Genomic DNA, 26148 nt, shown 5'->3' on the forward strand with positions numbered 1-26148 from the left:
TCTACTAAAATAAATTTATATTTGAGTATGATTTTAAATACAGTGACACCCTGATAAAACGAAATTCACGGGAATGCAAGTTTAGTTTTCCCTAACTCTTTAAATTCACTTTCTTACTAGCACATTATTTTATTTTTAGTTATTCTTACCAAAATACAAACTCAAATTAAAATGAAATTTAATTAAAAATTAAATCAAACAGTAAATTAAATAGTTATGGTTTTCGTTTGATTCTTCGGGGTGTATATTTAAATTTAACTCCCCCCCCCCCTTATCGAGTCTGATTTTTTCGAACAACCAATAGTTTTTGTCACTGCATTTTATGATATTAAGTGATGAAAATTGTCAAGATTATTTCATGTTTAATATTGGCATGTGTGGGCTATTCTTGAAACTTATAATTATTTGTTAACATCTTGTGCATGATCTTAAATAGCATTGTAATGTATTGTCCAATTTTAAAATTCATTTTCACATTATTTGTGAAAAAGTTTTTCACAAGACTTCATACATAAAAGAATACCTTTTGTTTTCGTTAGGCTCCTAAGCGGCAATGGAAATGGTTTGATGACAGAAGCGGTAAATGGAACAATTACACTATGGCAAACAACAAAATGATTGATGATGCCTATAAAGCTGGAGAAACTAGTTTGCGTTTTACTGCTGGCAGACGAAATTATACCGTTCAACTTACTACAATGGTGCAAGTAAGTAATTTGCAGTACATGCAAAAATTACTTTATTCTAGTGTATTTAATGAAATATATTTTTGTACCATTACACAAGAACATTAGTTTTTATTTCATTTTAGACTTCAAAAAGTTATTATTTTGAATTCCAAAAATCTATTGCTCCATCAAGCAGTCTTTAATGTAAAAGATTTACTGTAAAAGAATTTTTCTCTTTGTTTATTGATATAGTAACTAAATAAATGAGAACTAGGCTGGCTATATGCCGTAAAAAAATTACTGAATTTAACCAAATTCAGCATATCTTTAGTAGTGCTACCGAATACATAATTGTGGAAATTGTAATTGTGGTTTCAGGAAAAATTAAAACAATCTCAAGTATCCAAAGGTGGTCAGTCCCAATCACTTTGAAAAATCAACTTTCTACTGCATATTTATAAATATTAACTTGTTTTATGGAAACACGATCAGCATTTTTGCCTCAACCTGTTTGGGACAAACCAGGCCCGGGCTGGCCATAGAGTTGACCGGGACTTTTCCCGGTGCGCCCTCTCGAAAAGCGCCCTTCTGTTCTTTTCTTATTTTTCGAAACAATGTTTTAGCAAAATGGAAATAAATTATGTGGAACAAAGAAGTGATTTTGCATGTGAATATTTTCACATTCGTTTCGTAAACGGTCTGCTCCCAGGGCATCGTTTGTGGCTTATCTTTTGCTCCAAGTGTCAATTCTGAGGACAAAAGCGGACCCATGGTGTTTCTCCAATAAAAAAGGGATGTTGGGGTGAAAGTGACAGCACATATCTATAGTCAAGAATACGAGAATGGTTTGATTTATTGACTGTACTTAAGTTGCTGTAAAAGAGCGGATAGCATGACTCCCTGTTCTGCTAACGATCATGAGTGCAATAGAAGCAAGAAGACAAATAATGTTAATTTTTTGAAATCTGCGTATTAAAAATAGTGTAATGTCGAAATAAGCCGCATAAAAGCAATAATTTAGTGGATGGATGAACACGATGACAGAAGTCAGATGTCGTATTTTTTGTCACATCACAAAATAACTTTTAGGGCAAGACTGCACGGTGATTCCTAGATTTTGGAGTCATGGCGCCTTTTTTGGAACTAAGATATTCGCATGGCGCCCTTCTCAAAATAAAAGTATGACTTGTAACTTGCAGTCAAAAATAAATACGAGTCGTGTATCTGCATTGACTAGCCCTTATTTATCCTGCAGAGGCAGTTAAAAAAAAAGTTTCACAAATAATAAGTCTAAATTAATTGAGAAAAAATAGTTAATTTTCGATGTGGTCCTAGGAGGACTGCAGGGCTCCCCTGGCCACATTTGAGGAATTACTGGACTAAACACAATAAAGATGCCGAAAAATTTTAAAGATAAAATATTTTTCGATTTTAAACTAAGTTTTGTCAATTACAATCATTACAAGTTCAGTTCAAGATCTTTGTGTTCAAAACATATTCCAGTTTTTTTAGTTGGATTTAATTCTTTCACTGTCTTTTTAGCCAGATGTGTGTACAGGAAGGGGGTCATGGCATAACCTTCGGCATTGAAATTGTTAGGAGTTAACTTAAGAGATTTTTTAAATCTCGTTTTGGGGGTCAAGTTCTCGGGAGGGGGAGCGCTGCGTAGCATTTGGAGGAGGTTCGTCATTGCCCTGGCGGTGGGGGGTTGTCGCCCTTATGTAAAAGCTACAATACTACCTTAAAAATATTAATATTTGAATTCTGCATAAAATCATAATATTATTACATTTTATGCTGCCTTTATATCATTTTGGGAAGTTTTTCCCTCAGATGAAGCTCGATACCGCGCCCCCCACCCCTCTCTATCCTGTTGACTTGTGAAGGTTATTATTGATAAACTTTGCATCAATGAAACAATGCAATTCATTATGAGCGAAACGAAGTTTGAGTTTGAAGAAGGAATGTATAACGATGTTGTTAATAAGTAAAACGCAAAGCTAATACTTGTGACGTCGCGAAGGGGGGGGGGGGGTCCGCCTCGGGTTTGACTGTCTGGGGGGGGGTGATACCTAAAGTGGAATTACAAGTTTTTGATAAAAATGAAGCTGAAATGCATTTTTAAGACTTCTAATTTGAAAATTTTACAGGGATAGGCCCGCCTGTACTCCAATATTTCCCACCCCACACCATGGAATCAATACGTACTACTATACTCAGAATTAGGTTCATATTGTCAATACTTAGACCTAGTAGTGACCTCTTATAACAAAAAACTGAAAACCCATTAGCTTTCCTTGTGTGTAAAATAAGTTCAAAGTAATTACGAGGCGAACAATTTCACAGACCCCTTACTTTTTTGATCTCTCGACGCACACATGCGTCTTGGGTAAGTTACATAAAAAGCATTTATAGTTTTTATTTGCCTTATGTATATTATCCCACATAAAATTTTGTTTTTCGCAAATACAGTTGTTTCTGAAAATTGTAATATTTTCATGTTTACATAGAATTGAAAAACTTTTTTTGCGTTTAGAGGGAGAGGGGTGACACATCACTAATTACCGCTCCGAGTGTCACCCATGCTAGGTACGCTACTGGTATTACAAATATTAATAAGAGTCAAGAAAGACTATATTAGAAATGTAATGTGAGAAATATCGAAGTAACCTTATTCGTTTTCTATCTGCAGTTAGTTTTTACATATCAGGATAGTATAAAGCCTAAAAAATAAACAGCACTTTTTTTTTCACAGAATAATAGCTAAAGATTCTAATCATTAAAGCATTTTATGAAGGTCTTTCGAAGCATTCTTGTACTGTGCAAGAGCACAGTACAAGAATGCTTCGTTACAGACTAACTATCTTTTGGTAAGCAGAAAAAAGGGAGCATACATGTAGACCACACATTTGTTTTATGGCTTTAAATAACACCTTTTAAGATGCTTTATATCGATAAGGATCTGCGATGCTTGGGTCCTGGGGGATTCGTAGCAGTGGATTTCTGTTGGACAAGGGAGGAAAACTATCATAAATTTTATGCAGTTAGACTACAGAGGTCCAATTGCCGTTACTTACATGAATCGAAGAGTCATTTGGATCAGATTTTTGCATTAGTGAACAAGTAATTTTGAAGCGGCAGCAAAATTGGATATATTAAGTCAAGGATCTTTTCAACAGTAGGTTACTCGTTTCAGTTTTCATTTTCTTTTTATTGCGAAAATATTTTCCTTCATGTATAATCTTAAATTATAGAATTACAATCTATGATTCATAATTAATGGTATTATGATCTATGTGCTGCGAAATGAAATGATATTGCAAAATTTTCGACAATACATATGGTTAAAACCGTTTACCCGCCAATGTTCCAAAAATGGAACATCATATTTAAGTGAAAATTTTCCCAAGAAATAACGTTAAAATAAACAAGTTTTTTTTATCACAGTTTAGTCTTATTTCAAAGTATTTTTTGATTTCCTGCTTGATTGTTTATATATTTTCAATTATTTATTGCGATTTTTCAAAGATGAGTGTTTTTTTAGCTTTTTGCAACTTTTTCTTATAAAATTTACCAAAAATTGGCTTTTTCAGAAAATGTGATGATATTTATTATAGTTGTAAAAAATACTTCAATGTATGATTTTAAAATGCTTGTAGAAATGTACAATGATATTTCCAAAAGGTGTACCCCTTCAAAATAGCATGTTCCAATTTTGGAACATTGGCGCTTTTAGGGAGTCAAATTTCCAAGAAGTAAATCGTTCGACTTCAAAGGGGAAATTTCATTTTTCGTAATATATGTTTCTTTTTTCTTCTCATTGGAATGTACTCTGATGTAGATGTTGGCAAAACCAAGTAAGTTTATATTTTGAAAGGATATGACGTTTCGTTAGCAAAGAAAATAATAACAGTCTACTGTTTGACAGGCTATATGGCTCCGAATCCACACCTGCTCGGACAGTTGCATTGTCACGTGATAATAAAAAATAATATTAGTGAGTGTTTTATTCTTCATATTTTAAATGCAGTTCAATAATTCGCTAGCTTTGTTTTCGAGCGAAACGAAATTCTGTTTGACGTATACCAACTGTTCATAAATTTTAAAAAAATGTCTACAAGATTTCTTACTGTAAGAACAAGCTGTGGCTTATTTAGAGACATTGTCAGATTTGGATTTGTCAGATGTAGATATATGTCAATCACCCCCTGATGAACCAGATAATTTTTTCCGCCAACTCTCGTGAAAATTTAACAAAAAAATCAGAGGAAGAGCAAAGTCTGAAATCATTAGATAATAAAAGTAAAAAGCGAATGAAAACGGAAAAAAAGAAAAAGTTGGAATTATGAGGAAATAAAAGTAGAAAAAGAATGAAAATGGATATAACTTGGGAGAAAAAAGCTAATTTTCAGAAACTGATTTCGTTAGAAAGTATTGAACCGCTTCAACATGCATTTCCGAATATAGTGGATTTATCTCCAATTGATTTATTTTTTAAAATTTTACCTTTGCAGTATGTTGAACACTTAGCAAATATGACAAACTTGTATGTATTGCAAAAATTAGAATCAATAGATGTTGACAGAGATGAAATCCTACAATTTTTTGATTTACTGCTATTGAGTGGGTACCATTCCGTTTCTTCTGAAAATATGTATTGGAGCAGTGCAGAAGATACATCTGTGCCAATTGTACCAACAGTTATGCTTCGAAATCGTTTTCGAAAAATAAAAAACAACTTTCATTTGATGGACAAAAATGAATTAAAACAAAATGACAAATTTGGAAAAGTATACTCTATTTGCAAAGAATTGTGTAAAAACCTTCAACAATTTGTTGTGTTTCATGAAAAATTGTGCATAGATGAATCTATGGTTTCCTTCAACGGTCGGCATTCATGTAAAATATTTATTAGAGGAAAACCAATAAGATTCGGCTAAAAAATTTGCATGCTGTGCTCTTCAAGTGGATACCCATATTCCATGGAGATTTATTCAAGCAAAAGAGAAGGATCCCCTGATGTGCAATTAGGATCCAAAGTTGTAAATGATCTATTATCAGTTTTGACTGACACGTCTAAGCATGAAGTATACTTTGATAACTTTTTTACATCGTATGACTTAATTTCTCAGCTATCAAAAAAAGGTGTACGAGCAACAGGAACAATTCGTGAAAACCGAACTGGCCATTGTCCACTGAAATGAAAAAAAGCCCTTTCTAAAGAAGATTGAGGAAATTTTGACTATCGATCTGATGGATCAGTGTACATGTGCAGCTGGAATGATAATGCAGTGGTTACAGAAGCATCTAATTGTTATACACATGAGCCACTTGCATCTGTAAAACGTTACTCAAATGAGCAGAAATGCAAGATAGATGTGCCACAACCTCATCTTATCAAGAGATAAAATGAAGGAATGGTGGGTGTGGATGTCTTGGATAAACTTTTAGGGAGCTACAGACCTCATTTGAGGAGTAAAAAATGGTGGTGGAATCTTTTTAGTAATGCTCTGAATATTTCAGTTGTAGCTAGCTGGTTACTTCATTGTGAGTTAACGAAGTCAAGATGAAGCATTTGGAGTTCCGAAGAGAAATAACAACTCACCTCCCTAAGAAGAAAAGTACGAGTGGGAAGTCATCCAGGGCCTCGTTGTCATTTACATAAACAATCAAGAATGTCTGACGGACATTATATTGTATCTGCATCCCAAGGAGGTTGTTCGGTGTGGAAAAAAAAATGACTAAGAAATGTTTCCTTTGCGACAAACGACTTCACCAGCAAAATGCTTCCTTTCATATCATGGGCATTAGATATTTCTGTCTTGGATTTTCCGAATTCTAATATGTACATAAATGCAATTTAAAATATTATTTTTTCCGTAATAAAGTATGCTAAGATAAAAAGCGCATTCAAAATCTCTTAGTTTAAAAAATTCTCTGAAAAAAAAAAACTTCATGCAAAGCGCCAATGTTCAAAAAAGGGAACACACTGAAAAACATAGTAAAAAAATTTTTTCTTTAAATTTTATTTTATTTCTGTATTTACTAGACATAAATAGACATAATTTCAAAAAATTACTCAAATTTGATCTTCCGTCAATAGTTCGGCGGTTAAACGGTTAAAAAAACAACGTACTCAGATAAATTGAAAGGTCTTGTGTTATCAATTGAAAACTATTATTTTAAAAAGTAAAAACTACTAAGATCAAGCCTGTCCTTGAACTATTTTTTTTCACCATCCCTCTGTTTTTAATATGATTGGTAGTTTTTATGACGGCTCTGTCTAGGTCGGTCGCGTCAGTTTTCAAAAACAAAATCTGACACTCAAAAAGTTCTCGAAACTTTAAGACAACAATGCCGTGAAAATGAATAGAAACGTTTAAAATGTTCGTTTTTGCTATATATATACTTCAAAAATATAACACTTTGGACAGCGAGAATTTCTGAAATGAATTTTCAGAAATTAGATCCTGATTTAAGAATGTGGAGGAAAAAATATCATTACGAAGAACCCTCTTGTTTTCTTATGCTAACAAAAAACTTGTAATTTTAATTTTACTTTAAAAAAAATAAGGAATTCTTAAATGAAAAAAGGAGGCAAGGGGAAATTGGACATGGTCAAGAAATTTATTTGTTCTCCTTTTAAATTGAAATCTTTGAGTTTTCTTGCAAAAGTTTTATTGATTAATCAAATCAATTCATTTATTCCTTATAATGGTCGCAAACAATAATAGTAATTTTAAATGTATATCCATACATAAAAAATGATTTCTCAAATAATTTAATTTCAAGCTTTTCCCAATAGTTTCAGTGTTATTAAAATGATATTATTTATTACGTATTGCAAAAAGGCGATCAGGTGCACTGGATGAGTTAGAGTTCGATTGGTTGTATTTCCCCTCAAGATATTTGCTATGACATGATCATGTTACTAATAAATAAATGAATAAATATAGGATTTGAAAAAAAAATCAGACTTTAAAAATAGATTTTAAGGACTCTAGATATTACTTATGTTTTATTTATAAAAAATATGTCTTGCAAACATTAAGAAAAAAAATCATGATATTTTAACTCATTTTCATGGCAGCAGTTTATAGCATACATAAGTCAATTTCATTACAAATGCATAATTCGTATAAAATTTGACATTTGAGATGTGAGATGCAAAAAAAAAAAAAAAAAAAGAAAAAACAAGCAACACTATAAGTACAAAACAAATGCGTAAACATAATTCGAATAATCTTTTGATTTTGAGGACTGAAATCAATTAATCACTAATGTCATGTCTCATGTTATATCCGCACTAAATTCCCCATCTTAATTACTCTTTATTAATTTTCATTTTTGATAAATTATAATATTTCTTGATTTACCCAATTTGTAAAATCAAGTTTCCCCTTCATGACTGAATTCCTTTTTTGTATTGCTATTCATCCAAAAACATACCTTTTTTTTAAAAAGTACATTTATAGAAACTAGCAATGGCCTGATATTCATTACCACTTGCTCCTACTCTCAAAATAATTGCATAACTAAAATGCTTTAAAAGAGCACCTTGCAGAGATGCAAAGATTTTTAACAATCCAAAGAAAAAAATTTACTTATGAAATGATATTTTTAATTTATTCTTTTTGAGTTTTGAACTTTAACACAATAAAGTGGAAAAAAAAAATTTAAAACAGTCTTTGAAAACGGACAACAATTTGAATTGTCATGTACATACATCTCTTTTTAATTTTAAATTGCAGAAGCATTTTGTCGAAAATGACAAACTAGCATATGCAGGGACAAAACGAAAAAAAAACCCTGAGCATGAATATTGATCGCACGGAGAAAACCTCGTCAGCTTAAAGAACTGACAAATTCATGTAATAAAATGATAGCGTCATGTTTTAAAACAACAGCAGATACCAGTGAAAAAAATTCAATCGACAACACAAAAGAAAAGTATCACTGCAAGAGGTGTTGTTACTTAATGCTATTGAACTAGTGAATGATGCATTTCAGAAGAAAGACGAACAAGCAATGAATTTTCGGAAAAAATTTCTGTTGAGAAACATTTAGCAAAACTTCTCATTCTTCGAAATTAAAAATTATTCCCCCCAACCGCCCCCGCGACGTTATTCAAATTTTCAGGGTGTATTTTGGTGGTCTTTCCTCTCTTTTTTTAGGGGAGTCTCTTTCTAGGGGGTAATCATTAATATTTAAGGGGATGTACTAACACTCTTTGGGGGGAGAAGGGAGGTCTCTTCTACTATTTTTGAACTTGCAAAAAATATGACTTCTCGTTTAGACATTTTCAGCAACAAAAAAGGGCTTTATTTGTTTCTCAATGATTTTTTATCCTTTTAAAATGGTCGCGCTAAATCTTAATTTCTTAGATATTATGGAGGCTCAGTCGGCGCCCTTCAACTCAGCTTTCCCGCACCCTGTCGATCACCCAGTCCGGCCCTGGGACAAACAATGCAAGTTTACATCAGCAGCAGCTGCTCCTCCCATCCGAAAGGAGCTGATCTGCATTATGACAAATGCTACTAAAACATCCGACGACGCTCGTGTGCAGCCTGGTATCAGAACGAAATGTTTACTTTCTGATGGCGTTACTTATCCATGTTCCATTCAAATGGCTTTTCTTAAATATTAGTTTTTCTCTCTCTGATGTTAGAATGGGATCCGTCAAGTGTCTGATTTATTGGATTTTGTGAAAGAAAATATAAACATGTGCTAGCAAGTGGAGAGTGAAATGCATACTCATTTTGAAGCGATTGTTTCTAGCTTCAATTCCATTTTGAAATGATATTTCAAGGGAGATATTCTAGCAATGGGTTTTACTTTTAGATTCATTTGTAAAGCCATGGTGAGTGTTGAGGAGGAAATATCTGAATTTATGGCATTCATCCTCTATGGATCGTTTGGCCTACAGGGAAACAACTATAAATAATTGGAGTTCTTCATACACTAGTTAGTTAAGACGTAACACTACTTATAAGTGTAAAATGCGCAATTTGCATTGCTCCATGCTCTGAAAATTTTCATCCGACTTTGAAATATTAATTATTACATTATTCTTCAAGTGTTTCAGAATATTAAGTGCAAGTACAGTTCCTCTTTTGTGCAAAATATATTGTGTAATTTTGGTACTTCTAGTTATAGTAAAAAACAATATGTTTTGTATTTTATCGTTAAATATCAATTATTTTCATCAAATTTTTTTGTTATGATTGAAATAATGATATATTTTATCACATACTATGGATGCCCATTAATTGAATCAACCGCTTAAATGAATTAAATAGTCAAAAACCGATGAATATCCAGCCTTACTGAACAAGCTGCTTTATTAGATCAAACGCTTTATGAAATCAAAACTGTTTAGAACAAACGTGATTTGTATAAGCGATGGCCACTATATTAAAAATTGGATTCATGGTCCTCTTAAAACTATCTACGCCCTTGCTCATTGCCACCTCTTCCGGTAAGCTGTTCCAAGGTTCCACTACCCTGCTAAAATAATAATTTTTCCTAATATCCATGTTAGCCCGAGATTTAAATAGCTTAAAACAATGACCCCTTGTCCTGTTTTCAGTGCTAAACTTTAGCCCCATAACATCTTTCATTTTAATAAATTTAAACAAACCATGTCCCGTTGGTCTCTTCTTTGCTCAAGACTGTACATTTTTAGCATTCTAAGCCTGGAATCGTAATCTAAATAGGAAAGTTCTTTTATTTGCCTTGTAGCCCACCTTTGAACCCTTTCCAATACATTAATATCTTTCTTAAGATAAGGAGACCAAAACTGAACAGCATACTCCAAATGAGGTCTTACCAAACTTCTATATAAGGGCAGAAGAACTTCTTTAGATTTGTTTGAAATAGATCTATTGATAAACCCAAGCATCTAGATCCTCTTGCAGCTGATTTACTTGTTTTTCATTTTCTACAATCCTCATAACTTTGACATCATCAGCAAAACAATATGTTCCCAGAAATATTTTGATGAATAACGTTCATAAAAACAATGAACAAAATCTGCCCTAACACCAGGGGTGATTGTGTTCCAGTATTTACCGAATTTCCGGTATTTTCGGACATATTTCCGGTATTTTTATGTCCAAAAATACCGGAATTATGTTTTTTTTTTTGTTATGCTTTTATCTCCCTACCTCCTCAATTTTTTTAAATTATATAATACTCATCAAATATACCTGCAAGAGCCTTAAGATGGACAAATAAATGTCAAGATAATTTGTATAACACCAGCTCAAAAGTAACTTTGTAACCCATTAAAAATTTAATCACATGTACACACAATATTTTGACTCAGAACTATTTAATACTATGGCAAAGGTGCACTTAAGTAATAAGGGTCAAAGATTACCCCCCCCCCCCCGGTCTCGCTTTGAAACTTTCAGGTATTTTTTGATGAACTCACAATCACCCCTGTGAATATCGTTCATAAAAACAATGAACAAAATCTGCCCTAACACTGATCCCTGAGGAACCCCGCTTAAAACATCACTCCATTTAGAATAATTTCCCAATAAAACTACCCTTTGTTTCCTTCCGATCAGCCAGTATTTTACTCAAATGAAAAATTTCCCTCCTTTTCACATATCAGCTAATTTGCTAAGTAGAGCAACATGTGGTACCTTATCGAAAGCTTTTTGAAAATCAATGTAAACAACATCTACAGGGTACTTATTGTCAAAACCCATGGTAATTTTGTCACAGAAATATAAAAAATTAGTTAGTTGTACAAGATTTACCTTTCTTGAAACCGTACTGAAAACTAGTCAATAGATTATTAATTTATGAATGTTTCAAAAACTTTGCAGACCACCGAAGTTACTCACAGGTCTATAATTTTCCGCACTTCTTTAGACCCTTTCTTGAAGACCGGTGTAATGTTATCCAGCTTCCAACCCTCTGACACTGTCCCCAAGTTATAAGAAGCATCGAAAATATTTACAATTACATGTGCTAATTCCTCTGCACATTCAACTAAAATTTTTGGATAAATATTATCAGGTCTGGAGCCTTATTCTCTTTAATTTTTTTCAAATGAAGTAAAACGTCATCCCTGGAAAATACTAAGTCCTCAAGCTGTACTATAGCTTGTGTCTTGCTGGTGTCAACTGTTGAGATACAGTTGTCATTAAAAAAACTCAAAAAAAAGTTATTAGGAACATTATCAATATCACTATCGTCTGGAATTAAAATTCCGTGCTCATCGACCAGTGGCCCAAGATGACTATTTCGAACTTTCCCTGAATTAGCGTACGCAAAATGCCTCTTAGGATTCCTGTCTGTTATCTGCCAGTCTTGCTCCAACTCTCTTTTCTGAATCTGTACCAAATACTTAAACTTAAACTTAAAAAAAAAAAGTTCATTTTCAAGTGCTTGAAAAGTTCTATATTGTTGATTACACTGTAATAGATAGAATTTGGAAAATGTGTGCACCAATTTAATTCTATTCAGAGGTCCTTTTTTCAAAAATTATTTGGCCTTACAAGTCTTTATAATTCCTTTTTTTTGTTTTAAAGAAGTCTGTACGAAACTTGCTCTGGCTACCTGTACCTTACACTATAAAATTTAGGACCATCTGCAATGCAACTTTTGGATAATAGAATACTGTATTTCATTTCTAATTTTAATAATTTCTTTAGATTAATGAGGAGACTGGTAATTGGCGTCCAATTATGTTAACAACTGATAGCAAGGAAGAAAAAGAGAAGACCAAATCTAAAGAAGAAACAAAAGGTTCTGAGTTATCGATCAATTTAGATGATACTTTGGATGAATTAAATTCATCTGATAATGGTAGTCAAAGCCTGGACTCTGCGCAGCTGACTACACAACCAGTGCAGTTAAAAGTTATTACCCGTTTGTCACATCAGCAGTGCAAAAGTTTAATTAGGTAAGTTCAGACAATGTTGTAATAGAAGTGAATTGTGCTTTGACAACTCTTTGAGTTAGATTATTGAAATTTCTCAGTCCTACATTAGTGCTTCCCAAGTTTTTTTGTCCCACAGACCCCTTGCTCATTTTGTCTAAGTTTTGTGTACTCCCTCCAAGCAAACATTCTAAAAAAAAGTCAGTTGCATAAATTCTGCTCCTAGATATTTTCTTGTTAAAATTGACCAAAAATCTGGCTCTTTGCTGGTGAACTGTTCTCTCCTTTTTATTATGAGAAAAATTGTGAATGCTATATTGCAATATAATGTTAAATCGCATAAAAAGATTACTGCGTATATGAGGGCTGTCTGAAGAGATTCCGATCCAACAAAGAAAAATGGTATTTACCATCCAAGCTGTCTGTTATTTTGCAACATAGTCTCCTTGTAAGTCCACACATTTGATCTGACACAAGCAAAACAGCTGCAAGAGGATCTAGATCATATTACGGAGTGGACTGATAAATCGGGTATGGCTGTTAATGTTGGGAAATGTCAAGTGCTACATTTAGGGCATGGAAATAAGTGTACAAGTTATTATTTGCAAGGTTCAGTCATTAGTCAGGCAGACAAAGTTACTGATCTGGGGGTCTTAATAAGTCAGGATTTAAATTTAGCCAACAGTGCAGCATTGCTAGTAACAAGGCCAATAAGATGCTTGGGTTTATCAATAGATCTATTTCAAACAAATCTAAAGAAGTTCTTCTGCCCTTATATAGAAGTTTGGTAAGACCTCATTTGGAGTATGCTGTTCAGTTTTGGTCTCCTTATCTTAAGAAAGACATTAATGTATTGGAAAGGGTTCAAAGGCGAGCTACAAGGCTAACAAATGGACTTTCTCACTTAGACTATGATTCCAGGCTTAGAAGGTTAAAAATGTACAGTCTTAAGCAAAGAAGAGACCGAGGGGACATGATTCAGTTGTTTAAATTCTTTGAAATGAAAGATGTTATGGGGCTGAAGTTAAGCGCTGAAAACAGGACAAGGGGTCATTGTTTTAAGCTATTTAAATCTCAGGCTAACATGGATATTAGGAAAAATTATTATTATAGCAGGGTAGTGGAACCTTGGAACAGTTTACCGGAAGAGGTGGTAATGAGCAAGGGAGTAGATAGTTTTAAGAGGGCCATTGATCTTCACTGGGGATTGTAAATTGACTAGGACCAGTCTAGCTGGGCCCAGAGCCTGTTGCTGGTCGTCACTTTTGTATTTGTATTTGATCCAGCGATGCTCCCTTCCTTTCAACCCATCCAGATAGTACAATGAGTCTTTCTCTTTGCGATATCTGTTTACAAAGTTGATTACCTCTTCATATAAGAAAACTTTTGTCACCAAAGAGCTTCTTTCTGCTTAGGGAACAAGAAAAAGTCACTTAGAAAGAAAAGACGCTTTTAAGGTCACTTTTGTCTGATTTTCTCTGAATGATTTAAGTACCTAACAGATTAATTTCCAAAGAATTTTTCGCAATATATGATCCTTAAAAAGTGGAAAGAAATTTCGCCTGCTAACTCTGTTTTTAATGGGAGACTCCCGTTTTTCACTTCCACCTCCCAATTTCCCCTTTTTTACGATTTTCTCCCGTTTTTTCAGAATTTTTTGGGAGCTTTCCACATTGCATATTCAACAAAGCTGGTGCTTTGCCGAAACTTGCATCAGATTTCAATCCTTTTGCATCTTGAAAATATTTCAATTTTTTTGAAAGTTTGAAGTTATTTTCACATATGCTACCCTGTACCTATTTATTTTATTTGCATTATGTATTGATTTTTTTTCTCGGATTTTAGTAATTACATTGTTGTAGCTACTTTTTGTTGAGACTGGGGAATATACAAAATTTTAAGCTAATTTACTCATTATTTGGTTTTTCCTTTGCGGTGTATTTTTTTTTTTTTTGCTGCTACAAATTAGCTTACATCTGCAAAAAAGTCCCAATTTTACTTTAAATTTAGTATTAATGTTATTTAAAAGCACAATTTAATAGTTCTGTTGTGAAGATATGTCGCTGGTTAATCACCTATATACCTTTAGTGGAATCTCCTGGTTTTTTTCTTTGAAGGTTGGCAAGTATGATGTAGTAGAAAGTAATACTAAAAAAAGAAGCAGTAACACAAGCACTCAGCGTGTACACGTTGTAACGCATATTTTACTAGCCATAAGAAAACTAAAGAAAATTTCCAGAAAATATAAAAACCAATGCCCTTAAATAACTGCAGTCCTGTAATATTTATAATTTCAAGTAAAGTTAGTTTAACAGCAGTACTTTGATTGGGCATAGTTGTATGCAGAATTATTCTAAATGAAAAATTTTTGAAGTCAGTTTAAAATTTGTTATTGATTCTAAAATTGTAATTGATTTAAATTGGTTAAACTATATAGCAACCTAATTAACTGATATATTTAAATGTATAATATTTGTCAAAGAATTGATGTATGTACATGCTTATTCATTATTAAAAAAAAATGTATAAATTAGTTATAGTCAGTTCGTCGGAGTCCCGAGGGGTGACTTTACATCGGGGTCCGACTGTATTTGCTCTCCTGCTAAATAGTTTGTTTTTATAAAATTTTTACTTATGCATTGATTATCAGTTTAATTTATGAACTATATAAAGAATTGCTTTATCTTAACTTTTAAGGAAAAATCATTTCATGTTATGCACCCAGTAGCAGAAACTTTCTAGCCAGTCTGCGACACTATTTTGGGCACTTGAAAATAATCTGCAGCATTATTATCAGTTTTATTTTAAGTTTTCATAAAATACACAAGTAAAGGTCAAGACTCAGAAATTTTCCAACTGGCCAGTGGCCGCTAGACCTGAAAAACTTAGTAACAAATGGGCTCGTCAAACGTTGCCAAAACAAGGTTGTTGAAGTTTTGAATTAACAATTTAATTTCTAACCAAAATGGGGCTTGAAACAATACTTTAAAAGTTCCGCTAAAATGAAAAATGATCCATCAAATAATTAAAATTGCAAATCTAAAGCTAAGCCTTTAAAATCTTATAAAAACTTTAGATCTCAATTAAATGCAGAATTATACAGGAGCAGCAAAAATGGCAGCAATAATTTCAAGAATTGAGAAATATTTTCGCAAATTCTGCATATTTTAAGATCTACCTTATAATAATCTTCCCTGAACAATAAAAAACAGGGTGGCGACAGATCATGGAAATCAAGGAGATCAGGGAAAAGTCGGGGAACTTTATTAATCAGGGAAATATCAGGGAAAATTGATTTTATGAAGAAAAAAATTTTTTTCTTTGCTTTACAAAATTAAATACTCTAATTCCTTACGCATTTTCCACCAATTATCTGTTCAAAAAAAGTAAAATTAATGAGGTGCGATTATATACTACCGCATATTTGTGCATCTTTTTTCCTCAACATCAAAGTATTGAATCTTACTTATTAACCACAGGTTGAACTTCTTAAGATTGCTTCTGTGTCTGTTAGGTTTTTTATTTTACCTAGCTTGAAATTTCCTTTTACGCTTTCAATGCTACGAAAATAAACAGCCGTACAGGCAAAGAGGAAGCCTTCATTAATGCCTTAGCTCCTTTGCCTTTATTCCATTGTCTCGAAGTAATTAAGTAATGTAATCACGATTTCAAGAAGAAATCTTTGGTTTTTGAATTAATACTATAAAAGCTTAAACTTCTTCGCATTTTTAATTTAATTGCTAAAATTGAACATTCAATAAAAAAACTTTGTTTTTTGCTGTTATAATATTTGTTGTTACCGCAGATTATCAAGGTTTTCTTTTCTTCAGACTTAAGTAATTCTTTAATTTTATAACCAAATTGTATTTTTCTTTTATATATTTTGAAATTAGCTAATTGCTTTTTTTTCCCTTGCATTTCAAAGTTGTTTGTTACAAAAGCAATCTAAGATTTTTTTTCGTTACATACTGAAATCATTTGAAATAGAGTTAACTTGTCTACTTAAGTAAATATCTTTATTTTTTTTATTGTTAAAATGCTGTATTCATTCATTAAAACCTATGTTCTTGATTAGAGAAAAGCTCCCTACGAATGGATGTCAAATGGTTTCATCTGTTTTGCATAAATATGTCAATTAGTTATATAAGAATAACTACATTACTTCTATTCTTTCACTGTTACTTGTTATTCTTGCAACAATTATTATACTGTTTGAAAACTTAGTTCAAAAAATTTTCAATTACTTTTTAGTTCCATCATAAATACACATATGTTTTTAAGAGTAATTTTAATAGTTTCATAAAATTCTTCAACAACTTTACACAATTTAACACTAGAACGACTGACATTTTCTGTATACCTAGAAAGACTGAAGGGGCCAGTGTGGCCCCTACCCATTTTTGGGGTGAATCATTTAAAAAATTCTTACTGAGTGTGTCTACATGTCCAATGCACCTTCTTTCATGACTAAATAAAAACTTAGTATGCAATTATTTGTAGTGTTGCTCTCTATACTGCCCAAAAGCTTGGATCAGTTTTTCTTTTCAAGTGCAATGGTTACCATTAGGCTGGTAAGCAGTCAGTACTGTTTATAGCATTTGGATATCCAACTGGCTGTATAAAGCGGAAGTTCCCGGTTAAGGCCTTTTCTTATGCTAGAACAATTAGGAGAAAGGAAAAAAATAATTTTTTTAATTGTAAAAAAGCTTAGGGGCCACTGTGGCCCCTTCCGTCTTTCTAGGTATAAGGATCAATATTTACAGTACTATGAGGCGTATGATAAGATGATTAAACAAGCATTCAAATAGTGTCATGTAATGAAAAGTCAGGAAGTTACATTACGTTCCGTTAGACATTATCCGAGTTATTAAACAACAAACTATGCGAGGGGCCACACAGGCCCCTCCGTCTTTCTAGTGTTAAAACGTTCAAAATACTGCATTTTATACAAACATGCAATGGACTTCAAGTAGAGCAAAGAAAGAAAACCTTTATCATTGGTAACGTAAATCAGGGAAATTTGGTGAACTTAATCAGGGAAAAGTCAGGGAACTTTTTTTCACAGTTCCTGTCGCCACCCTGAAGAAACTCCAGACAGATTTTGAGACGAGTTTTAGCAATTTTCCTAATTGTCGACAAATTTGAGGAAGCCAATGACCAAGAGCTAATGTATGTTGGCCTTGCTGATAAATGGGAAAACAGATGATTGTTGTCCAAAATTGGCGATCGCGCCAAATCCCCAGTTATTAAAATATCTTCATAACTGTTATTGTAAAAATATATATCTGCAATTCTATAACTTTAACTGTAGCAATATTAACTGTAAGTAAGTAGTTCAGCTACTACTCAACTTTGTATCTGTATCGCGTGTGGTGTGTTTACTATGATGTGTGCACTTTGTCTCGTGTAGTATGTATATTAATCTTAATGTAACTTGCTTAATTACTTAATATAACTAATTTGTCAACTCTGCTGCTTCTTATTTCAAGTATAACTTCAAATAAAAAGAAACCGCAAAACAGTGCACCGTAACAGCAGGTTAAAAAAAAGGAAACCATATATTTGTAATATACGCTTTTGCATTTATAACTGTCTAAATTATAACATAGCCTTTGATTTAGCTTTTCAAAAAGTAATGATATCCAACAAAACATAAATGTGAAAAAGAAGCCAAGTTCAGTTGAAATGAGGTGTGGGAAAGACTGTGTCACCGACAAAAAAAGTTCAGATCTAAACAGTTACCAAGTTCCATAGCAGTTCCTCATAGAAGTTGGATTTTCCCATGTTCTTCAATTCATTTAGAAAACAATTTTTTACTTTCTTTGATATTTGATTTAAAACTTGGCAAGTTTGAAAAAAAAAAAAAAGTGATGACTAAAACTTGCCACAAGTTTAAAATCCAATATTAAAGAAAGTAAAAAATTGTTTTCTAAATGAACTGAAGATCATGGGAAAATCCAACTTCTATGAGAAACTGCTTTGGAACTTGGTAACTGTTTAGATCTGAACTTTTTTTGTTGGTGACACAGTCTTTCCCGCACCTCATTTCAACCGAACTTGGCTTCTTTTTCACATTTATATTTTTTTGGATTACATTTTATGTAATCTTCAATAGTTTGTATTGAAGGAAACATCTAATTCTGTTTTTGAAAACTTAGGCAAGTAATAGTAACATATATTTTCATCTTGCGAATGACCAAAGATGGCGTCTACGCGAAAAATGCATGATTCTTAATAGATTTTTGAATTTGTTACATAAAAGTAGAAAAAGAATCAAAATCCTTAAAAAACTACAATTTAGATGAAATAATTAGTTTTTAGCACATTAGCCTCTAAAGCAATGAAGATAAGATAATATTCTAAAAATAAAATTTTGCATTTTTCAAGACAATAATTAAGAATTATCCCCCCCCCCCCAAAAAAATGGCATTTTGCATAATTTCCAACAGTTTGCATTGCAATAAACATCCAATTCCGTTTATGAAAACGTAGGCACTTAAGGAGTCTTACGTACCAACATCTTGGGAATGACCAAACATGGCGCATACGCCGAAAATTAAAATATAAATTTTTGAATTTCTTGCAAAAAAAAATTTTAAATTAAAAATCCTTATGAGAATTCACTTTAATTGAAAAGTTTTTAGCGCTTTTGTGTCCAAAGCAATGAGGATAAGGTAAAATTTTAAATATAAAACTTTTCATTTCTCAAGAAAATTATTTTAAAAAATAAAAATTAAAACCAAAAAACAATTTGCTGCACATTTTAAGCAATTTTCATTAGTTTGCTGTTCAATAAAACATCCAATTCTGCTTTCTTTTTGAAAACTTTGGCACTTAAGCATCTTATCTACTTCAATATTGTGAATGACCAAATATGGCGACTATGTTTCTAGCTGAAATGCTGTAAGCATCCATCGCTTTTACGGTCAAAAAAAAAAAAAAATCTCTAAACGATCTTTGCCAAGTTGCATTTCTTTTATTTATTTATTTTTTCTTTCTTTTTGTTATTTTGTAAAATTGTCTTCAGGCCGCTGAAAAATCTGCGACACATGTCTCGCAGTTTCTGCTACCGGGGTTATGCAGGTGGTATAGTCCTTAGAAGTTGCAATTGATCTTAAAAAGTCTTGAAATTTAACTTAGAAATATGAGTGTGAGCTCTATAATTTCTTAATGAGACAGTCTTTATAAAACTGTTTTGACACTTACTCTCTATTACTGGTTCTTACTCTATACTATATTTTAAAAAGGGTAAAAAAATACTTCCAATCTGTGTAGCATGTCCATGCTAAATTAATATTTCTTAATATTTTACTAGCATGATCTCTCTGGTATATTCAGAGCTGCCAACTGCTACAAAAAAATAGTAGTTTCTGCGAACTACAGTCTTGAACTACTACGCTACGAAATCGTGTCCGAAACTTGCAATTTTTCTGTCTTTTTACAGTCCAAATAAATAAATAAACATTACAGATAGAATCCATATTAAGATAAATTACAAAATATTGCTTTTGTGCTTAGTAATGTTCTAAACATTTGTTTCAAAAAAAAAAAAAAAAATGTAATGATGTAAAAAAAAAATTTTTTTTTTTCAAAATAAACTATTTGTCCTTCTGACAGCGTTGCCACTGAGTTCTGCTGCTAAAAATAGTTGCTTTAGTGGCCTGTAATATGAAAAAAAAGCCTATATAGTCTCCAGATGCAGAAAAGAATTTCCAGACTTGGGTCAAATCCTTTTTAAAAAAACTTTCTGGTATGATTTTTTGAGTCTAATTGTTAATTGAAAACATAAGACTGACAGCATAAAAAGAAATAGAAACACAGCATTTGCAATATTTCCAATCACATGAAAATTAGCTCTCATTTCAAAAAAAAAAAATCTTTTAAAAGGCTAAAGAAATTAAAAAGCAAAAGTTTACTCTTATTCATTCAGAATGCAAACAATAGTTAATAATAATAGCGGAAACAAACTTCTATAAAGAAACCGCGATTGAAAAAACAAAAGTTTTCATTCAAAAATATGTAAAATAACAAATTTTTGATCGTGAATATGTTTGTTACATTTAATTTTACTAGTTCTTAAAGCACTTATTTTCAAAAAAATGAAAGCGGTAAAATGTTCCTGTTATTTCTTTTCTTTTTCCCCTCAGAAAGTAGGAGATGAATTTGTTAGTGAATTTTCACCTTTGTTGCTCTAAGGCAAAAATAGAGTTTTTATGCATTTTAGTCACTTTTCGCTACAGAAATCGACTAGTTTTACGACTGATTGCAAAACAGTGGTTTTTGGCCATGTTTTTAGTAAAATAGTTGCCATAGTCGCCTTTGCTTCACATTAGTAGCTTTAGTCACCAGTGGCAGATCAGTATTGCAAATTTAATCTTAAATTATTCATTGCGTCTGTTACATTTGTTATTTAATATCCACTCCCCCCCCCCCCTTCCCGGGGGTGTGTAAAACTATGTTACGAATTTAGGTTTTTAAAGGTTGTCAGTTCTGTGTATACTTCTCTTTCTTTAGTTTTCTTTTTTTCCTGTTTGAAAATAAATTTTGTAAAGTTATTGGTTACTCTATGTTCATTTTCAGGATGTGTGTTACATTAATGAAAGTTCATCTGGAACCAGATACACTCCATTCAGTAATGAGGCTTGCTTTGCGGTTAACACGTCACCATGAAATTGCTGCTATGTTTGCCAGTATGGGTGGAGCAAAGATCCTCCTTACATTAACACAGCCTTATGCATTTATAGGTTTTACATCTTTAACTACTCTATTGTTTCGTCACATTTTAGAAGATCCTCTTACTTTAGCTAATGCAATGGAGAAAGTAAGTTTTACTTTTAATTTTCTTGATTCTAGCCAGCTTGCATCTGGCAAGCTAGTTTGCTGTTTTTTACAATACAATGTAATCAGTTTTACGTATGAGTCCAAAAAAAGAAAAAAAAGATTAGTTTACAATTTTTTTCTGGTTCATTGTTTTTTGATTTTCCTTTCCAGATGCTAACTGTAGTTAGAATTTTGATTTCTTTTATATTATAATCACTTCACGCACCAAAACATAACTTAGGTTTTAGTGTAACATTAGTTTTGATTATGTTACTACATTTGATGAATCATTTAAGATTAAGGAAATATAATCCTATATTACAGTAACATAATATTTCTGGGAACATGAATTGTTTTGCTGATGATGTCAAAGTTATGGGGACTGTAGAAAATGAAGAACAAGCAAAACAGCTGCACGAGGATCTAGATCATATTACGGAGTGGGCTGATAAATGGGGTATGGCTGTTAATGTTGGGAAATGTCAAGTGCTACATTTAGGGCATGGAAATAAGTGTACAAGTTATTATTTGAAAGGTTCAGTCATTAGTAAGGCAGACAAAGTTACTGATCTGGGGGTCTTAATAAGTCAGGATTTAAAGTTTAGCCAACAGTGCAGCATTGCTAGTAACAAGGCAAATAAGATGCTTGGGTTTATCAATAGATCTATTTCAAACAAATCTAAAGAAGTTCTTCTGCCCTTATATAGAAGTTTGGTAAGACCTCATTTGGAGTATGCTGTTCAGTTTTGGTCTCCTTATCTTGAGAAAGACAATGTATTGGAAAGGGTTCAAAGGCGAGCTACAAGGCTAATAAATGGACTTTCTCACTTAGACTATGATTCCAGGCTTAGAAGGCTAAAAATGTACAGTCTTGAGCAAAGAAGAGACCGAGGGGACATGATTCAGTTGTTTAAATTTATTAAAATGAAAGATGTTACGGAGCTGAAGTTTAGCACTGAAAACAGGACAAGGGGTCATTGTTTTAAGCTATTTAAATCTCAGGCTAACATGGATGCTAGGAAAAATTATTATTTTAGCAGGGTAGTGGAACCTTGGAACAGCTTACCGGAAGAGGTGGTAATGAGCAAGGGAGTAGATAGTTTTAAGAGGGCCATTGATCTTCACTGGGGATTGTAAATTGACTAGGACCAGTCTAGCTGGGCCCAGAGCCTGTTGCTGGTCGTCACTTTTGTATTTGTATTGTATTTATATATCAATTTTCTTTGTAAGGTGGTTTAAACCTGAATGCTTTCGCGGTGCATTTTGCTGACTTTTATTTTCCTGCACCAATTTGACTCTTTTTTGGCTCAAAAATTTTTGTAACTGCATTGGTCCTCTTTACAATAAATTCCCTAGGGAGGCACACCCTGCAAATTGGAAATGAATGATATAAGTGAGTGCTGTACACAACTGATTAACTATTAAGGAATACTTTTTGTCTATTATTGCTTTCTTAGATAGTTTACTTCCCATAAGTAAGACATGCATTTTTAATCTTATTTATCTCTCTTTCTTCCTTTTTTATTTTGAAAGAATGAGTTTTTAGCTAAATAACCTTTGCAGAGGTTCCCCCCCAGTCTCCGTAAAGAATATCCTTTTTTACTTCCTTTTACAAAAAGGAAGTATTGTATTCGCAGAAAAAATTTTCACTTAAAAATCAACCTTAATTTCCATTTTGCTCAACCCCAAAATAATGTTGAGTTTTTTTTCAATATCAATTTTGATGATTTTCGAGTTAATTACAATGAACTTTCTCACGAAGTCTGTATGCATGTATGTATGTATGTGCATATGTATGTCGCATAACTCAAGAACGGTATGTCCTAGAAAGTTGAAATTTAGTAGGCATACTCCTAGTGGGATCTAGTTGTGCACCTCCCCTTTTGGTTGCATTTGGGTGTTTCTAAAGGGATCTTTTACACCTTTTTGGAGGATAATCATTGTTAATTTTGATGCAAACTCAAGTGGTGTTATAATTTGGTGTTTACTTGGAGATAAATCGTCAGTCTTTTGGTCACCAAGTTCTGTTGCCAACTTGGCAACAAATGTGGCATTTTTTTTAAATTTTTTTTTTTTCAAATTTGGTTTCAATTTGGCTACTGTTGCTGATATTTAGAGTTAACTATTGAATTGCATTAAAATTGCAATAATGGGGAAATAACATTAAATTGATGTAAAAGGAAGTCATGTGATGCACACATCGGCTCATTTATTTTAAGACTATGTAATTATTAGAAGTGCACTTAGGAACTAAACCTTTGGGAGCTTCGCATTCAACTGGTTGTTCTTCTGTAGACTTTTACTGTGCTCATCTCAGTTTTCTTTGGTTAAGAAAACTTAGATGCGCACAGTAGGCCTTGACCCGTATAGACTATTATACTGCTAGTTTTGGTTTGGTTTACAAGAACATCAACAACACAGTAAAATTTTTACTGATATTTACAAATTTTATTCAAATCATCAAAATAATGTAAACATATGTAAGAGGGAAATAGAAAGTGAAAGTATGGGACACTGTAACCCGATAGCATTGGAGGGTGATGTTGGCGCTGCACATTTTAATTAGAAGAATTTCAAAATTAGCTAGTGAGCCCTAAATGGAAGCTTCTTATTTGCAGTGTCCTCATGAAACCATGTTGAGAAGAAATATCGATAAACAGCTTGACTATGCATATGAAATGATGAGTCTTTGGTCTTGAAGAAAATCATGCATTTTTATTAATATTCTGGTAGACCAAGCCATAATATCTTCTGAAAAAAGTGACTGAATTGCTAAATCATTGTAACCATTGAACAAATGTTGTTGATATGCATTGTAGATGATATAAATTGAGAAGCTTTATGTACAGAAATGTGGATTTTTAATTTCAATTCCATAAAAAAAAAGAAACTGCACCGTGTTTAAATATTTGTAAAAGGTTTAAATACAGTGCAGAACCTTTTATCCGGGAACCAGAAAACCGGCAACCTTTTGCTGATTTCCCGCCATTTTTTAAAAATGCGCAATTTCGGCAATTTTTGAAAAACTGTCAAAATATTTGATATTTTTTATTTGTTTTCTTGACTTTCCGGTACTGGGGAAATGATATTAATAATACTTACCTATTTTTATGTGAGGGGCTCTCCATATCTTGACGCTGCACTAATTAAATACAGTCCCAAAACTTTCGTTCTTTCCTGCATGTGTAGTAAGAAAAATGTAAACAAACCGCACGGTGCTTGATTAACGGTTCAGTTAAAAATCACAGTGAAAAAAATCTTGTCTGTCAATGTAACGGTTTCAACAAAATTAAGTGTTGCCAAAAATATTTTTTTGAGTTTTCTTGGTGAATTTTATCGAACTTGCAACAAAGAATATGTAAATTGTGTGGAACGTCATCGAAGCAGTATTTAAGCGGTGGACATCCGTCCATCGATCTCGCTTTCCCCTGTTTCAACTACCAGGATGTCTCCTCCTGCCTAAGCTGTGGTAGTGGGCTACCAGCCCTGGGATCTATCGCCCTGTTGATGATTGAATCGCGTTCCACTTGATCTACATGCCAAATGAATTGGGCCGGCCGGCCTTACGTGGATGTTTCAAGACTTTGTTTGGAATCAACTGGCGGAAGATGATTTGTGTTTGCTGGACTTTTCTTCCATTTGAACTCTTTTTTAGGAGCACCTGTGGTATAACTATTATATTTATTGTTCATCTTCGCTGCAATATTTTATTATTGCTGGATGGGATTCTACAAGAATAATATATTTTTAAGAACCCTTTTTTCTTGTTAACATGTTGTATTTTAGTACTAATAAATGTTAATGATTTACTTAGATATGTTTTCTAATTTGACTCAACCAAGACACATTTGTGAGGTCCACCAAGAACTTTAATTAGTGTTTCCTCCTGACAAAAACTAAGCATTTTTTTTGAAATACCTAAAAGAATATGAGCAGTTTCTTAATAAACACCATATTACTCATGTATAATACGGGAAAATGTTTTCAAAAACAAACTTCAGAGGGTTATCCTTAACGCGGGGCAACATTTCCGAAATATTTTCTTGAATTAAAAAGTACACTTGTAAGTCTATAATTTTCATGTTTTATTCCAACTGAATATTAAAAAAATGAATATTGTCACAGTCTAATGCAATATTTTATTGAATACTCTCTAATTAAAGCCGTTTAAAGCGTAAGTGACGTCGGAAAAGCGCGGAAACACCGAAAACCAGATGTGCGAACTTTTCGGATAGTTGTTGGTGGAATCTATAGAAATCGTTAAACGCAAGACTCATAAATCAAATTTCTATTGATATGAACTTAATGCGAAAGCAATAGTTATCAATAACCGTAATCGCAAACACCAAATCTTTACAAGAAATTTAAAAAAAAAAGAAGCGCGTTCAAGAAAACAAATTCTTTCATACACTATAGTAGAAAAATCGCACATTTATGTTCAAAAGCTTGCTGCTTGCCCGTCCCTTTATTTTATTTTGTTTTAAAACATGGAAAAGTGGGTTTTTTTCCCCTTTTCAAAATGAATGTGCGGGTCTCAGGTCTTATGGATAACTTTCAATAATAAGCATTTCTGAACTATTTTCTTCTTATTTTAATATGTATTCCTTTTTATTATAGTAATTTAAGTTTCATAAACGAACGGCCAATAGCACTTTTTAGCGATCCAAAAAACAGGGAAATTCAGTTATCCGGGACAGCAATGGCCCCGAACTTCCCGGATAATTGGTTCTCTACTCTATTTGCCCAAAAACAACCTAAATGGTG

General features: G+C 32.7%; 1 protein-coding gene across 1 annotated transcript in view; it reads left to right on the forward strand.

Moving 5' to 3' along the window:
- Positions 1–26148, forward strand: part of LOC129218399 (E3 ubiquitin-protein ligase HUWE1-like) — a 736974-nt gene that overhangs the window by 383936 nt on the left and 326890 nt on the right. The window contains exons 40-42 of the mRNA XM_054852650.1: positions 540–707; positions 12338–12588; positions 21145–21385. Coding sequence (XP_054708625.1) covers positions 540–707; positions 12338–12588; positions 21145–21385 — 660 coding nt within the window. The remainder of the gene's footprint in view (positions 1–539; positions 708–12337; positions 12589–21144; positions 21386–26148) is intronic.

The sequence above is a fragment of the Uloborus diversus genome, chromosome 3, assembly GCF_026930045.1.
Source record: "Uloborus diversus isolate 005 chromosome 3, Udiv.v.3.1, whole genome shotgun sequence".
Taxonomy (NCBI): Eukaryota; Metazoa; Arthropoda; class Arachnida; order Araneae; family Uloboridae; genus Uloborus; species Uloborus diversus.